Source organism: Acomys minous (genome assembly GCF_964271855.1).
Source record: "Acomys minous genome assembly, chromosome: 9".
Taxonomy (NCBI): Eukaryota; Metazoa; Chordata; class Mammalia; order Rodentia; family Muridae; genus Acomys; species Acomys minous.
The window spans coordinates 81,377,240-81,393,823 of NC_140490.1; the positions used below are offsets into that span (position 1 = coordinate 81,377,240).

Below are 16,584 nucleotides of genomic sequence, written 5' to 3' on the forward strand. Positions count from 1 at the left end.
GGGGGGGGGGAGAGCTGGAGATAATGGCAAAGGACATTTGTACATCCCAACACACACACACACACACACACACACACACACACACACACACACACACACCACACACACACCACACACACACCCCACACACACACATACACACACCACACACACATTTTTTGTTTGTTTTCTTTTTCGAGGGATAGGGTTTCTCTGTGTAGCCTTGGCTGTCCTGGACTGGCTGTATAGACCAGGCTAGCTTCGAACTCACAGAGATCCGCCTGCCTCTGCCTCCAGAGTGCTGGGATTACAGGAGTTTGCCACCACATACATCTTTTAAAAACCCAAACAAAAACGCCAACTGTAGTAGTAGTGTCAGGCCAGCACTCTGGAGGCTAAGACAGGAAAATCAGGACGGTAAGCCAGGCGTGACTGCACACACTAATGCAGAGGGCAACTAACGGGTCGTTCCCTCGCGCCCCCCCCACTCCCCGCGCTGTGGGTCAAGGGATGGAACGCAGGTGGTTGGGCTCGGCAGCCAGCGCCTTTGCCCACTTCACCATCTCACCGACCCTTAGGGTCCAGGCACAGAGGAGCTTTATTTACCAGGGCTGCAGAGAGAGGGGAAACAGGATTCCCACGGGCAGGATCAGTCGCGCCCCTTTCCCCCGCGGTGTTTCTGTCTGGGCCGGTTGTCACGGTCGTGGAGGCTCTGGGGAGCCCAGGCCTGGCGCTTTTCGCGCTTGAACTCCCTGGAGTCCCGCTTCCCTGGCCTAGGGCCTCCTTCCCGCGCCTCCCAGCGCCGGGGCAGGGATTGGCGGGGCTCCCTGGTGGCCCGCGGCCTCTCCTCTCTCCTTGGCTTCTCCCTTCTTGGCTTCTCCTTCTTCAGCTTCTCCCCTTTCCTTGGCTTCTCCTTCCGCAGCTTCTCCTGAGACCCTCGGTCCCCTAGAGGTGAGCTCTCTTCCCCAGAGACCTCCGGGGTGGACTCACCAGGCTCTCCCTGGCCTTCTGTAGCCTCGGGGCTCCCTGGTAGCTCAGGCTTGACCTGCATCTGAGCCTGGGGCCCGGGTGGCACAGGCTTGGGCTCAGGTTGCCCAGATGGGGGCACGGAGACCTGAGACTTAGGCTACAGAGAGGGAGAGACGAGGTGAGATCTTGGGGTCCCCACTCACCTCCCCACAGGCTCACCCTCCTTCTCCCTGGGTGAGCAGCCCCAAGTCACTGGAAAGAAAGCTTACCGCGGGTGACACTGGCTTCTTGAGTGGAGAGCTGGGCGGGACCCACTGCTGAGGAGCAGCCACCGCCGCCCCCGCTGCCGCTGCCTCTCCAGTTACTGCGTCTGAAAATCAGTCAGTCTGGGCTGGAGGATGGAGCGCACCCACATCTTCTTCCCCTTCAGCCCCAGACCTCTCTACCCTCGCAGCGAGGTGCAGCAGGCTCCTGCAGCTGGGATACCTCAACCTCTTCCTGAGACCTTCCCCCTACACACACACACACACACACACACACACACACACACACACACACACTCTGAAGTCCCCCACCGCAGCCGCATGGAGGTGGCTAGCAACAATGTGGGGGTGAGATCCTCCACCCCGGGGTGGGGTATAGACCCTTCTCTAAGGAAAGGGGGGAACCAGCCTCCATCATCTGTGCTTGTCATCTTGGCTGGAGGTATGCCTTGAGACCCCAGCTAGCCTGTGCTACAAAGCGAGTCTCTGAAGAAAAACAAAAACAAAAACAAAAGTAAGGCCTAGACTTCAACACAAAAAGCCAGGCCCCCCAGTCGGGCGTGGTGGTGCACGCCTTTAATCCCAGCACTCGGGAGGCAGAGGCAGGGGGATCGCTGTGAGTTCGAGGCCAGCCTGGTCTACAAAGCGAGTCCAGGACAGCCAAGGCTACACAGAGAAGCCCTGTCTCAAAAAAACAAAAAACAAAACAAAAAACAAAAAAAAAAAAAGCCAGGCCCCAAGGTGTATTTTTGTCGTCCTAGCTCTTGGGGGGTCAAAGCCGGAGGCCAGGCGGGCTGCGGTGGCACACGCCTTTAATCCCAGCCCTTGGGAGGTAGAGACAGGCATATCTCTGTGAGTTCGAGGCCCCCATGGTCTATATACTGGGTTCCAGACCAGCCAGGGCTACATAGTGAGGGAGGCTCTGCCTCAAAAAAAATGAATGACAAATAAGCCCAGAACATCTGAAAGCCGGGCCTGGCTGTGAAAATTTATGGTAGACACCACAGGCTGGAAGCCAAGGTCTGACCCTCAGTCCCCACTGGCCGTTCCCAGGATGTGGAAGAGACCCCGAGCACAAGGTCTGAAGGAACAGTGGAGTTACAGCCTCCGCAAGGCTGAAGGAAATGCTCCCCCTACCCCCACCCCTGCCCTTTGGAGAGGACTTGCATCGCCCCCACTCCTGTGCAAGCCCTGCAGAGCTCACCCCGACACAGCTGGAAAGCCGAGCCCAGCAGCGCCACCAGCGAGGCCAGCACCAGGCACTTGTTGAGCGTCAGGTCTCCCCAGGGCAGGTCGTCGCTGGATGGCGGCGGCGGCGGCGGCGGCGGGGGAGGTTTCAGGGGTGGTGCAGCCTGCGACTTCTTGCGCGCAGGGACGCTCCGGGGACCTGCGGGGACGAGCGTGGATCGGTCGCCTGTGGACCCTGCCCCGCCCCAGGCTGCGGATAAGCCCCACCCTCTCACCATCGCCCGCCCCGCCCTCCCGAGCAAACCCACTCGCTCCAGCTTTGCTGGGTCCTGCGCTGTCGCTCTCTTTAGCCACGAGCTCTCTTTCCATCTTCTTGGGCCCGATATCCACAGTGCCAGCTGTCGCTGGGTCCTGAAGGACCTGTAGGGGACAGTGCAGATGTCTTCTGGGGAGATGGGGTGCGGAATGCCATCTCCCCAAAAGCGCATCGTAGTAGCTCTTTCTGTAATCTCAACCTCCAGGAGGATAAGTGAGCAGGGTTGACTGGGGCTGGATGCCTGCCTGCGCTTCAGAGTGAAACGCTTGTCTCTAAAAAGGGATGATGCCCCTGCCCACAAGCCTGACACCCCGAGCTTGAGCTCCAGGATCCACGTGGGAGAAGGAGAAAAGGAGACTCTGCCTCCGCGCAGTGCCTGTGCTCACACACATAGAAATGTATCTATATGTACATCTAAATGTAGCATATATGAATAGACTAGAGGCTAGAGAGACCCCTAGTGGTTAGAGCACTAGCAGTTCCCTCAGAGACCTGGGTTCGATTCCCACCACCCACACAGCAGCTCACCGCCACCTGTGACACCAGTCCCAGGAGGAGATACAGTGTTTCCGTGTGGCTTCTGCGGGCATCAGGCACACATCCACACAGACAAAACACATAAAAGAAGGCCGGGCAGTGGTGGCACACGCCTTTAATCCCAGCACTGGGGAGACAAAGTAGGTGGATCTCCATGAGTTGGAGGCCAGCCTGGACTACAGAGGGAGTTCCAGGACAGCCAGTCTCAAAACACAAAAAACAAACAAACAAAACACATAGAATAATAAAAATTAAATACAAATGAAAGGAAAAAAATTTTTTTGAGGATTGCGGGGTTGTGGCTTGCCCTGCAAACAGGACGCCCGAGGCCCCATCCCAAGTGACATATAAACCAGTTGTGGTGGCATGCTTGTTATCCCAGCCTTGGGGGACGTAGAGGCAAGAGGTCAGAGGTCAGGGTGGCGCACACCTTTAATCCCAGCACTCTGGAGGCAGAGGCAGATGGATGTCTGTGAGTTCGAGGCCAGCCTGGTCTACGGAGTGAGTGTTGGGGACATAGCTACTCACCTGTGTCCAGGTGCTAGAGTCGGCTGGCCTGGATGTCCCTGCGGGTGAAACAAGAAGAAAACTCGGGTAGTCATCACCCCTGACCGGATCCCATCCCGTCACCTTCTCCTACTCTGCCAGGGAGAGATTACAGCTTCCACTTCAGGTGACAAGGGACATGGGGCTCAGAGATGCCTTTGTCCAAAGACATAGATCACGTCTCCAGGCACAGATCCAATCCAGATCTGTGTGCCCAGCCCCTGGAACAAGAGGTCCGTAGCTGCACGGTGCCCAGCTAGTTAGTTAGTCCTGGCCACACCTGGAGATTGTCTCGGAAGCTGCGCCACCAGGTTCTCCCAGGTCACCGGTCACCCTACCTCTCGCCTTGCTGTTGGGCCGCCGGCCTGGGTGTGGCTCCTCCAGTAATGGGAAGTCATCGCTGGGGAGGCAGCTGCCCAGGCCTCCATCCAGATCCTCGAAGCCCCTGGTTGTCATGGAGACTGGAAGACAGACGGGCAGGTTAGGGGGAACAGGGTGTGGCTTGCGGAATCTCTTAGGTGCCCTCAGCCCCGCTTTGGGACCCCTTCCCCGCCGCCCAGCCGCAGGAGGACCCCCGGCATCTGTCAGTGGATCAAGGAACAAAGCAGAGGCTCAGAGAGGCACAGAGCCCATCCAAGGTCACAGAGAAATGCACCCAAAGGCCCACACTGGAACCCTGCTCCCCACGGCCGGCTCATGTTCTCTCAGACCATGCCCTATTTTTAATCCAGTGTCTAAAGCCAACAGGACGGGTCAGCCTGGCAGGCCAGCCTGTCCCCAGGCCTTTGCTACCAACCCCCCTCAGCTGGCTACCTAGCGCTGAGTCCCCTACCTGACCTGGGACTCGGCGGGGGGCAGGGGGTGCCGAAGCCCCAGCAGCCTGGTCTGGCTGGCCCTCGCTGTGACAGGGCAGGACAAGGGTCCTGAGGATTTTCCAGTCATGATGCTAGCCTTGCTGCCCCTTTCCATAGGGCCAAATGGAAGCCAGACACAAGCCTAGCTTATAAGGTAAAAGGCAGCGTCTCTGTGGCCTCTGGGTGCCAGTGTTAACCTGGCCATGTACCCAGACAGAAACACTGCTTTAAAACCAGGGAAGGGATGGGCCAGCGAGATGGCTCAACAGCCACATGGTCTGAATCCAATGCTTTGATCTCCTTTACTCACACCCCACAGCTGGAGGGAGAAACTCCTCAGATCCCAGCAACTCACATGGTGACTCGCAACTGTCTGTAACACCAGTTGAGGGAATCGGGCATCCTCACATCTAAAATTACCTACTTTTAATTTATTTTTTAATTAAGTATTTTTAAATGAAATAACAATAAAACCATGGAAGGTTTCTCCCAGTAGGGGTGGGTGGGTGAGGGGCCCAAAATACAGGAGAGGCAGGAGTTTGACCCTACCCTCTGTGTGTGCGTGTGTGTTGACCCTTCCCTCTGTGTGTGCGTGTGCGTGTTGGGGGGCGACAGTCGCTGGAGCCGAAGACTCTAACGGACACCAGAGATCCCTGCACCAAGTTCTAGGGACCCACACCCACACCTCCGTCCAGGTTTCCCCCACAGCCCCTCTTACCCTACAGCCTCCGAGCTGGGCCTCACAAACAGGATGGCTTACAGAAGGGAGGCCTGGGATGGACAGCAACAGGTGGCCAGAGACAGCTGGGGGACCAATTGGACAGAGCCAGGGAGCCAGGAGGAGGGACTTCTACGCAGTCACTGGCAGAGTGGTCTCCACCCCAACACTGGTCCGGAGCAGAGAGCTGGCTGAGGGGTGACTCACGCCTCCTTCAGCACACGAGCCAGGGGACCTTGCTTGCTGCGCTGGTGTCTGAAGGCCGCAGCAGCCCGGTGGCCTCCGCATCTGTGATTCCAGCAGCAGCTGTCCCGGGAGCTTCTGGCTTCGTCAGGCTCATCCCCGCCCTGCGTTCCAGGCTCACTTACAACGGTTTCTTTTTAAGACTATTTAATTTGCTGGCGGATCGCTGTGAGTTCGAGGCCAACCTCGTCTACAAAGTAAGTCTAGGACAACCAAGGCTACACAGAGAAACCCTGTCACGGAAGAAAAAAAAAGACAGACTATTTAATTTGATTTATCTATTTTGGGATAAGGTGGACTGAATCCAGAACCTCAGATCCTCCCTGGGGATTCTAGGCGAGGCTCCACCCCTGACCACGCCCGAGCCCCTCTCTGGGGGATTCTAGGCGGGGCTTCACCCTGACCACGCCCCCAGCCCCTCACTGGGGGATTCTAGGTAGATACTGTGGACACAGTGACATAACAGTGTCATATGCAGCTTATACAGGCTGGAATAAGGAACGGGAGTCAAGGGCCGACTTCCTGGAGGTGGACTCATCTCACACTGTCAGGTAAACAAGGCTTTTATGAGGAGTCTAGGTCCTGTGACACCCCGGGTTAGACCTCAGTTTCCTCAAGAGCAAAGTGGGATTTCAGGTTAGCAAAGTGCTCCCTTGAGGGGCTGGAGAGATGTCTCAGAAGTTAAGAGCACTGGCTGCTCTTCCAAAGGTCCTGAGTTCACTTCCCAGCAACTACATGGTGGCTCACAACCGGCTGTAATGTGGTGTGATGCCCTCTTCTGGCCTGCAGGTGTACATGCAGGCAGAGCACTAACATAGTGAGTAAGTAAGTAAATAAATAAATAAGAAAAGTGTTCCCTGCCTTCAGGACTTCCTCTAGTAGAACACTGTGTCAAAATAGCCACCTTAGCTGGGTGGGTGGCGCATGTGTCTAATCCCAGCACTCAGGAGGCAGAGACAGGTGGATCACTGTAAGCTTGGTCTACAAATTGAATGCACGAAAACCTAAATAAATAAATAAAATAAAATAAAATAGTGCCACCTGCTGGGGAGCCTGCGTTTTGCATTGCAACACCTCAAGGCAGTAAGGAAGCGATTCATGATGACACATTTCCTGCATGACTTTATCACCTGCTATGTAGTTGTGTTGTCAGTCAACAAACACAGCCCAGACCAATCATGCCATATGCAAATCATTGTCACTCTTGTGACAAAGTTTTCACTTTTTAAATTTTTCCTTTTCTTTTTTTCTTTTCTTTTCTTTCTTTCTTTCTTTTTTTTTTTTTTTTGTTGTTTCTTTTGTTTTTTCGAGATAGGGTTTCTCTGTCCCTGGCTGTCCTATGTAGGCCAGGCTGTCCTGGAACTTGCAGTGATCCGCCTGCCTCTGTCTCCCAAGTGCTGGGATTAAAGGTGTGTGCCACCACCGCCCTGCTCTTTCTTTTGTTTGTTTTTTATTTTTTTCGAGACAGGGTTTCTCGAAACAAGCTCTTTCTCAAAAAAAAAAAAATTATCCAATGTCTTCATATACACACACTATTGAAAAATAAACATTTTTTTCCGGGCGTGGTGGCGCACGCCTTTAATCCCAGCACTTGGGAGGCAGAGGCAGGCGGGTCACTGTGAGTTCGAGGCCAGCCTGGTCTACAAAGTGAGTCCAGGACAGCCAAGGCTACACAGAGAAACCCTGTCTCGAAAAACCAAAAAAAAAAAAAAAGAAACATTTTTCTTCTTTGCTTTTCTTTCTTTCTTTTTATTTATTTATTTATTTTCTTTTTTGAACTTTCCCCTCACTCTTTCTTTTTTGGGAGCGTTATTTTAGGGGACGGGAGGTTCAAGACAGGGTTTCTCTGTGTAGCCCTGGCTGTCCTGAACTTGCTTTGTAGACCAGGCTGGCCTCGAACTCACAGAGATCCACCTGCCTCTGCTTCCCAAGTTCTGAGATATAGGCGTGCGCCACTATATAATGCTCCTCTCTCTCTCTCTCTCTCTCTCTCTCTCTCTCTCTCTCTCTCTGTTTCAACTGAGAAAAGCAATGCAAAATAAAAATACTGCCAATATAGTAGTGGAAAACACGTTCCCACCCTAAGAGCTGCTCTCTCACTTTAGGTCCCCAGACCGACCCACCCTCTGGACTATGTGTGGCAGCCTGGCTCCTCTCTGCTGCCAAGTGACCAGGCTCTCTAGCTGAGCAGCAGCTAGGGTAGGGCCTGTGGCCACTGAGTCCCGTCAGCCTGCGCCCTGCTGAGTCAGGGCTGCGGGGCAGTGAGGGGTGTAGTGTGCCCTTGAGTCTTCATCAGCAGTGTGGTCTTCAGACTAGCCCTTTCCACCTTCCTCCTGGCCCTTAAAACTTGTTATTTTTGCTTGTTTTTATATTTTATTGATTTAGCCTAGAACACACTATGCAGACCGTACTGGCCATGACCTCACAGATCTGCCTGGGTCTCTTTCATAACAAGCTTAAAGGAGTCAGCCACCATGACCTGCCTTTTAGTTTTGTTTATCCTGTTTTCTTTTCTGGGTTTTGTTTTTTGTTTTTGTTTTGTTTTAAAGATTTATCTATTACGTATACAGTGCTCTGTATGCAGGTACACCTGCCCGCCAGAAGAGGGCATCAGATCACATTACAGATGGTTGTGAGCCACCATGTGGTTTCTGGGAATTGGACTCTGGACCTTTGGAAGAGCAGCCAATACTCTTAACCTGCAAGGAGCTAGGGGCGTGGTCAGGGTGGAGACCCGCCTAGAATCCCCCAGTGAGGGGGCTGGGGGAGTGGTCAGTGTGAAGCCCCGCCTAGAATCCCCCAGTGAGGGGCTGTGGGCGTGGTCAGGGGTGAAACTGTTTCTAGAACCCTGGGTTCCATCCCCAGCACCACCTAAAATGTGGGGATGGAGTGCTAATCCACAGCTTTCTGCTGCGGGAGAGGAGGTCAGGTGACCACACCCCTTCCCGTTTTGCAGAGTGCCTGCCAGTTTGTGAGTATAAAAAACAAACCCTGAAGGAGATACTACCCCGAGTTCGGTAAACACTTCCTCTTTTCGCAACTTTCTGTTGCCAATTTTAGCAGAGGCTCCTGCACAGAAACCTTAAACTAATGAGACCCTCATTTGTGTTTTTGTGTCTGTCTCTGCCAACCCCCACCCCCACCCCCACCCCCACCCTCACCCATGCCCGCTTCAGGGTCTCTCTGTGTAGCCCTGGCTGTCCTGAAGTTCACTCTGTAGACCAGGCTGGCCTTGAACTCAGGGATCCACCTGCCTCTGCCTCTGGAACGCTGGGATTAGGAGTGTGAACCACCACAGCGGGCAGGGTTTTTATTTTCTTATGTGTGCGTACACATTAGTGTAGGTCAGAGGACAGCAATCAAGAGCCAGGCCTCTCCTCCCGCTCTGGTCCCCGGGATCAAAGCCAGGCTGCCACACTTGCCTGAAAGCCCCTTTATCCACGGCACAATGCCAGTAGCCCCCCAAAGAGCTAATATTGTTCTCCACTGTAGGGAGACAGGGGGACGGGGAGACAGGGGAGATGGGGACAGGGGGACAGGGGACAGAGGGGGACAGGAGAGACAGACAGGGGAGACAGGGGAAACAGGGGGAGACAGAGGGACAGGGGACACAGGGGGACAGGGGAGACAGGGGACACAGGGGGACAGGGGACACAGGGAGACAGAGAAACAGGGAGACAGGGGAGACAGAGAGACAGGGAGACAGGGGAGATGGGGACAGGGGGACAGGGGACACAGGGGGACAAGGGGACAGGGGAGACGGGAGGTGGGGAGACGGGGGGGGGAGGGGCAGGGGAGGAAGCTGTCTGGTGCCTGCAGAGGCCAGAAGATGGGGGGATGGCACCCGATCTCCTGCAGCTGCGGTTCCAGGCGCTTGTGAGCTCTAGTCTCCCCTCTACGCTCCCCCCCCCCCATGCTCCTAAGATGAAACCATTTCTGATTTTAACTCAAAAGCGAAAGATGGTGGCTTATGTCAAATTGCTGTTAGAATGGGCAACATTTGACCAAGTTTCCTCTCAGAAGACACAGGATTAAACTGGCCAGCCTGGTCTACACATGGAGTTCCAGGGTAGCAGGGGCTATAGGGAGAGACCCTGGCAAGAAAAAAAGGAAGAAAGAAAAAGGTATTATTGTTAGTAAATTTCAACTTTAATGGTGTGTGTATGTACGTATGTGTGTATGTGTGTGTATTTATGTGTGTATGTGTGCATGTGTGTGCGCAGGGAGCAAAGGCGTAGGCCACCATTACAGGCCCGTCTATTTATCAAAACAAGGGATTTTCCCGAAGAAAATGCTTACTTGGAATTTACAGTAATTCTCCTGCCTCAGCTTGGATGAATGACCTTCATCACCACCACGGACTTTTACTGAATTCAGGATTTTGTTTGGATCACACTGTAGTTTGCTCACAGTCAGGTGGTGGTCGTGTGTGCCTTCCCAGCACTTGGGAGGCAGAGGCAGGAGGATCTGTGTGAGCTCAAGGCCAGCCTGGTCTACAGATCTGGTCCAGGAGAGCCAGAGCCATAAAGAGAAACCCTGGTGGCTGGAGAGATGGCTCAGCAGTTAAGAGCACTGACTGCTCTTCCAGAGGTCCTGAGTTCAATTCCCAGCAACCACGTGGTGGCTCATAACCATCTATAATGTGATCTGATCATATTGTATACATAATAAATAAATCTTTAAAAAAAAAAAGAGAGAAACCCTGTCTTGAAAAACAAGGAGAAGAAAAGAAGAAAAAAAAAAAAGAGAAAAAAAGAGGAAAATAAAAACAGAATAAGTAAATTCTATAAGATAATAATAATAATAAGGAAAAAACCTTCAAATTGGGTCTGAGAAAAATTTTTTTGTTTAAATTCAAATTTGACATGAAATATTTCTCTAGACTGCCGGGCGTGGTGGCGCACGCCTTTAATCCCAGCACTTGGGAGGCAGAGGTAGGCGGATCGCTGTGAGTTCGAGGCCAGCCTGGTCTACAAAGCGAGTCCAGGACAGCCAGGGCTACACAGAGAGACCCTGTCTCGAAAAACCAAATAAAATAAAATAAAGAATAAAAAGAAAAATAAATATTTCTCTAGAATATAATGTCTTAACTTTTGTGTTTCTTTTAAATCGTAAGTTGTTTTCAAAGCAAAGAGTTCTAGTCTAGAACGTCATTTTCCATTATTACAAGACCAGTAGAATAATTGTGTCCTGGGTGGGGGTGGGGGTGGGGGGTGGGGGGTGGGGGTGGGGGTGGGGGTGGGGGTGGGGGTGGGGGTGGATGGGCACCCGTCAAACGGCCTAGTTCAGCCTCAGAGGCTCTTGACAGTTACGTCCTGCCAATCAGCCGCTAGGGGCGTGGCGTCGCTGGGCGGGACCACAATGGTGAGAGGTAGAGAAGGTGACAGACGACGAGACTGCAGTGCCACAGGCCCAGGTCCTAGCGCGGCCCTTGGGGACCCCGAGGCCTAGCCCTGGGCACCGCGCTGGACAGGGCTTGCGTCACGTACGGCGACTTGACGGAGGTTCCGCCCCCTCCCACGCCGTGACGTCCCGAGGGCGGGACTAGCCCGGGCTCTAACCAATCCTCCGTGGGGCCGAACGCCGTCCGTTTTCCTACATTGACCAATCAGAGTCTTGTGGAGGCGGGACGGCTCTGCGGCTTCCTGTCTCAGCGCCCGCAGAGTGACGCAACACTCGAGGGCGGGAATCTACGAGCGCCCCGACTAATCACCAACGGAAACCTTCCGTCTGTCTGTCCTTGCTCGCCAATCAGAAGCCGGAGGAGGCGGGAGGTATTGTTTTCCCCGCCCCCCCACCCCCCGCCTCCGTGGCCCCATCCCATTCCTCCGTCGCCTCACGCTACTGCGTTCACGCCTGCGTGTAGGGGCGTGGCCTGCGATGACGACGCGTATAAAAGCGGGCGTCGGCGCCGGCGCCATTTTGCGAACGGCGAGCAGCGGCGCGGAGAGTGCAGCGGAGGTTTTGCTGGTTTCGGACCCCAGCGGCCGGATGGTGAAATCCTCCCTGCAGCGGATCCTCAACAGCCACTGCTTCGCCAGAGAGAAGGAAGGGGACAAACGCAGCGCCACGCTCCACGCCAGCCGCACCATGCCGCTTCTCAGTCAGCACAGCCGCGGCGGCTGCAGCAGCGAGAGGTGAGAGCCCTGCCCCCCCCACCCCCCGCCCCCCGCCGCGGCGAAGCTTCCAGAAGCAAAGCTGCCAGAAGCAGCGTCCGCGCAGGCCCTGGCGAGGGGGGGGGGGGAAGCGCAGTACGCGCAGGCCCGGAGCGGGGTCGGCCTCGGGGCGCCAGATAAGTCTCGGCAGCGCGAGATCCGCCCCTTTGTGGCGGCCACAATCACACCGAGGGCGGGGCGGGGCGGGGCGGGGCGGGGCCTGTGGCGCGGGTCACGGGCTCGGATTTGGGATTCGAGTGGGATTAGGAAGTCACAGGTCGGGGACTCGGGGTTGGTTAGGCTGGAGGACGGGAGGCGTCGTTGCGCGAAAGTCTGGGATCCGACTTGGGGTTCGAGTCAGATTCAGGGGGTTGGGGGATGAGCCCTAGATTTGGGAAGGAGATTAGAAACCCGAGTGTGGGGGTTGCTTCTCTGATCTGTGACTCAGTTCTCATGTCAGGTGGTGGAGAGTTTGGGGTTAGATGGGCGGGTGCTTGGGTTGATAAATCGTATGTTTTCCAGAGGAGGGGCTCCTCTCGGGTCTGGGAAGTCTTCGCAGAAGACCCGGGTTTGGGGTGCTTTGGGAGGGACTCCGGTTATGTTGAGGACTCATTTAATGGTAGAATCTGGGATCTGATTTGCTGTGTTGGGGGGAGGAGCTTGTGTCGATTTCGGGGCGACGGTCACAGGTTGCAGGGAGGCTGGGGTTAGATTTAGGGTTTAGGTTGGGTTTGGTTAAAAAAGATGTTGACTGCGGTACTGCGGAGTGACTGGTTAGCATTAGGAGCACCTAGGAAGTGGTCAGGTTTTGGACGGCTCAAGGTGCTAACTTGTGAGGGCATGGAGTCAGTGTTTGGGGGTGGCGGGGGGGGGGGAGAGTCTGGTTCTGGGCAGGGGTGTGAACTCTGTGCTCACTGGGCAGTTCAGTGCAGGGACTTGGGTGGGATGGAGAGTCTCACCTGAAGGGTATGGGGTGGGGACTCGTTTGGGAAGGGCGTAAGTTTAGAGGGTGGCCTTTGGGATGGTGGCCGTGTGAAATGGAGGGCCCTTGGGTTTGTCTGCAACTCCAGGGCATAATAGAGGTGTGGGGTGCGGTGGAGTTAGGGATCACTGGTAGCTGCTGCCTGGGGGCTGGGGAGGGCTGGGCCTGAGTCTGGAAAGGAGCAAGTGGCCTGGTGTGAGAGGCAGAGCTGGCAGCATGGGGAGTGGGGTGGACCACAGTGCTGAGGTGACACAGCCTGAGGTCCTGAAGGGCAGAGCCACCGAGGTGAGGGGCAGTGACCCGGGGCCACTGACTCCAGTCTTGAGTGGCCAGGACTGCCACCTGAGCACTGTCTCTGCTACAGTTCTAGGGTCGCCCTTCATTGCTGTAGTAACCTGGGTCCGGGGCCTCGGTGGTGCTCCTGATGTCCCTCACCCACCCCTGAAGATCCCAGGTGGGCGAGGGAACAGTCAGCGGGATCACAGTCTTTCAGCTAGCATCCTGTACTCCGTGAGTACCTTTGGGGAGCCTGGGGGGGCTGTCAGTGGCACAGCAGGCTGGCCATCCTCACAGCCCTGCCCCTCCAGGATGAGCGGCTGAATGTGACAGAGGAGCCAACGTCTAACGACAAGACCAGGGTCCTGAGCATCCAGTCCACGCTCACGGAGGCCAAGCAGGTCACCTGGAGGGCGGTGTGGAACGGTGGCGGCCTCTACATCGAGCTCCCAGCTGGGCCTCTGCCTGAGGGCAGCAAGGACAGGTGGGTCACTTCCCGTTGGGGCTGAAGGGATCTGGGTCCTGGCTGCAGGTGGTTCATGGCCGTGTGCTGTCCTCAGTTTTGCAGCTCTCCTGGAGTTTGCAGAGGAGCAGCTCCGGGCTGACCACGTTTTCATCTGCTTCCCCAAGAACCGCGAGGACAGAGGTGGGTGTCACGGTGAGGACCTGGGGAGGGAACCTGTAGCACCCCAAGCTCTGACCCTGTGTCCCCCACAGCCGCCCTACTTCGAACCTTCAGCTTTCTTGGCTTTGAGATTGTGAGACCCGGGCATCCCCTCGTCCCCAAGAGACCCGACGCTTGCTTCATGGTCTACACGCTGGAGAGAGAGGACCCGGGCGAGGAGGACTAGGTGCCAGCCCTGCCCAGTGTCCCTGCGCCCTCTCCTGGGTCTGTCCACATGTCGTGATTGTGCAGAATAAACGCTCACTCCATTAGCGGGGTGCTTCTTCGAGCTGAATGCTGTGTTTGTCACACTCAAGTGTTGGCTTTAATTCTAAATAAAGGTTTCTATTTTACTTTTTTATTGCTGTTTAAGGTGGTCAGGTGACCTGTGCTAGAGCAGCCTCCTTTGAAGTCTGGCAAGATAGATAGTGTCACCTCCCCTGGCTCAAACCCAATAAAGTGATCTCGTTCATTGGCTGTGTCTGTGTCCTGCCCCTGGGGCTGGGTCGGGCTCCTGTCAGCTGTTGTCCAGGGTCTCCACCAGGGAGGAGGTTTCCTGGGGTCTTGTAGCCCTGGCCTCCAGTCACTGCTGAGTCCCTGCTTAAGTAGGTGGTGGGGCTGAGGGGTCCTGGACACTTGAGAGGTTGTGGGGTCTGTGATTGTTCCTCGGGCAACTGGCTGAAAGTGGAGGATATGAGGTACAGGGCTACAGTGTTGCCTGCTGGCCACTTTGGGATGGGGGACAGCCTGGGCAGGGGTGCCTTGTTCACTGGAGCCATGCAGGGTGGGAGCTGGATTGTAGACAGGACATGGGAGCTGAAATGCAGCATTACTGCTTACCGTGGGTTAGAGGATCCAGCAAGGGTGCATGCGGGGTGGGCCAGGAGACTAGCAGCTGTGGTGGGGAGTGTAGCCCTGAGCGCAGTAGGGAACGGTGGCTGAACAGGAAAGGTGCGAGGCTTCTGTATAAGCCTTTTTTTACCCCTTTGCTGGGGTTTGACTGAGAAACCAGTGCACAGTGCCACATGGTGCAGGGCTCCTGTGTCTCATGGGACCCACCACATTGGGGACCAGTGGATAGATTGGGAGAACTTGGTCACAAGAAGTAATTTATGTGCAAGTAGCTGGGCATGTGTGGATGTACATGGGCCTGGGTAGCCCCAAGTTTCAGGCATCAAAGACCCTCAATATCTTCCATGTGTGTGGTTGCACAGCTGGCCGTCTTAATCAGTGAGGTGACTGCCTACTTCGTGGAGACCTGGACCCCTGGCCAGCAGCACAGATCCTTTGTGTTTCAGGTAGGGTCCTTCATAGCCAGGCTACTCTTGAGTTTCCTGTGTGGTCAAGGATGGATGACCTGAGTGTTGGGGTGACAGGCATGTGCTGCTACTCCAGCTTTTTTGTTTTGACCAGGAAGCAATGCATGGTTTCCAGGGACCCTGATAGGTTTCAGCCAATGACAGCCATTCTCACAGGGGTGTTGGGGGCCAGGGTCTCAGGAAGTCAGCTGTGTGAGAGACATTAGATCATGGGTGTCAGGATGACCTGCACATCCGCCAGTGCCCACATAGGCAGAGATGTTAGCATGCAGGAACCTGGTAGTCCAGTCCTTGGGGGTCAGGTTAGGGATCCTTCCTAGCAGGCATCCCTCCCTGACCAAGGCCTCAGAACTACAAAGCTATAGCTGTTGTCCTAGTATCTGAGGGTTGGGACGGGAGGATTTGAGTTCCATGCTAGCCTCGTCTACACAGTCAGAGAAAAAGGTGGAGGCTATCCTCAGCAGAAGTGCCATTCAAGCCTGAGAAACTGCCTTTCTGCTCAGGAACCCCAGGTGTTCACATTTATTTTTCCCTGCTCCCAAAGAGGTGTGGTCAGAGACATGTCCAGCAACCTCACTGGATACACAGGTCACATGCAGTGTTAACAGCAGACAGACAGACCCAAGAGGCTGCCAAGCAGCCAGCTAGCTGCCTGGCCTCCCCAGCAAGGCCAAGACAGCGCTTTCTTCCTCTCGCCATCTCTCACTTATTTAGATTTTACTTATTTTATCTTCATGTATGCCTGCACACCAGAAGAGGACACGAGAGGGCATAGATGGTTGTGAGCCACCATGTGGTTGCTGAGAATTGAACTCAGGACCTCTGGAAGAGCAGACAGTGCTCTTAACCACTGAGCCATCCCTCTGGCCCACTTCTCTCCCTCGTGAAACAATATCATTGTGTAACTCTGGCTGGCATATAACTGGCAGTGTAGACCAAGCTGGCCACAAAGATGCACTTGGCTCTGCCCCCTGAGTGCTAGGATTACAGGCGTGTGCTACCACCATCCGCCTCCTACTTTAACTTTTATTTTGAGGCAGGATCTCACAACACACAAGCTTTCCTTGAAGTAATGCTGCCCCAGCCTCCCAAATAGCTGGGATAACAGCTGGGAAATGGTTTGTTCTTGTTTGGACCATAAAGTGCTTGTGGCCTAGAACAGTGAGTGTACCCAGCCCAGCCTGGGTATCTGCCCCAGTGGGGCTCCTGAATAGAGCTGCTGGCTGAGGGTGGGGTGGGCTGGTCAGGAAGGGGCTGTTAATTCAGCAACTCCCCGTGTATGCCTCCAGTTGCCCTTACTGTTGTGGGGGTTTGGGGCACATGTACACAGCACGTGTGCACAGATCGTGGAGATTGCTCCAAGGGCCCACTGAGACAGAGACGTCACCTGGACTCCGGTCCTGTGGCAGTACCTGCATGGTGCTGTGCGGTCCTCGTGGCCTGTTCTTGCTGACTCGGTCTCTCACCTGTGAAGCGGTATGTCAGTCATCTTTCAGGGTACTGGGAAGCACCCACCACAGGTCTGACAACAGAACGTCCTGTCCAGAGAACAGGAAGACACATGGAGACGTGGTC

General features: G+C 55.0%; 2 protein-coding genes across 4 annotated transcripts; one reads left to right on the plus strand and one right to left on the minus strand.

Moving 5' to 3' along the window:
* Positions 1 to 559: 559 nt before the first annotated feature.
* On the minus strand, positions 560 to 11,387 carry JSRP1 (junctional sarcoplasmic reticulum protein 1). Of its 3 annotated transcripts, none has more exons than XM_084796114.1 (8): positions 11,175 to 11,387; positions 5,371 to 5,846; positions 4,137 to 4,259; positions 3,781 to 3,818; positions 2,708 to 2,819; positions 2,416 to 2,598; positions 1,218 to 1,318; positions 560 to 1,105 (listed from the first exon to the last, which is right to left on the minus strand). In XM_084796114.1, exons 3-8 carry the CDS (start codon positions 4,252 to 4,254, stop codon positions 629 to 631), a joined length of 1,029 nt encoding a protein of 342 aa, XP_084652240.1. In that variant the 5' UTR covers positions 4,255 to 4,259; positions 5,371 to 5,846; positions 11,175 to 11,387; the 3' UTR covers positions 560 to 628. The 3 variants fall into 3 exon arrangements, with proteins under 3 accessions (XP_084652240.1, XP_084652239.1, XP_084652241.1); XM_084796113.1 differs by having other exon boundaries at positions 11,103 to 11,387; XM_084796115.1 differs by lacking the exon at positions 11,175 to 11,387 and having other exon boundaries at positions 5,371 to 5,930.
* A 124-nt stretch (positions 11,388 to 11,511) lies between these two features.
* On the plus strand, positions 11,512 to 14,162 carry OAZ1 (ornithine decarboxylase antizyme 1). The gene is given in 6 exon segments (XM_084796116.1): positions 11,512 to 11,750; positions 13,115 to 13,172; positions 13,174 to 13,260; positions 13,338 to 13,510; positions 13,587 to 13,672; positions 13,744 to 14,162. Coding segments are annotated over 6 exon segments (684 nt in total). The 5' UTR covers positions 11,512 to 11,604; the 3' UTR covers positions 13,878 to 14,162.
* The last annotated feature ends 2,422 nt before the right edge of the window (positions 14,163 to 16,584 follow it).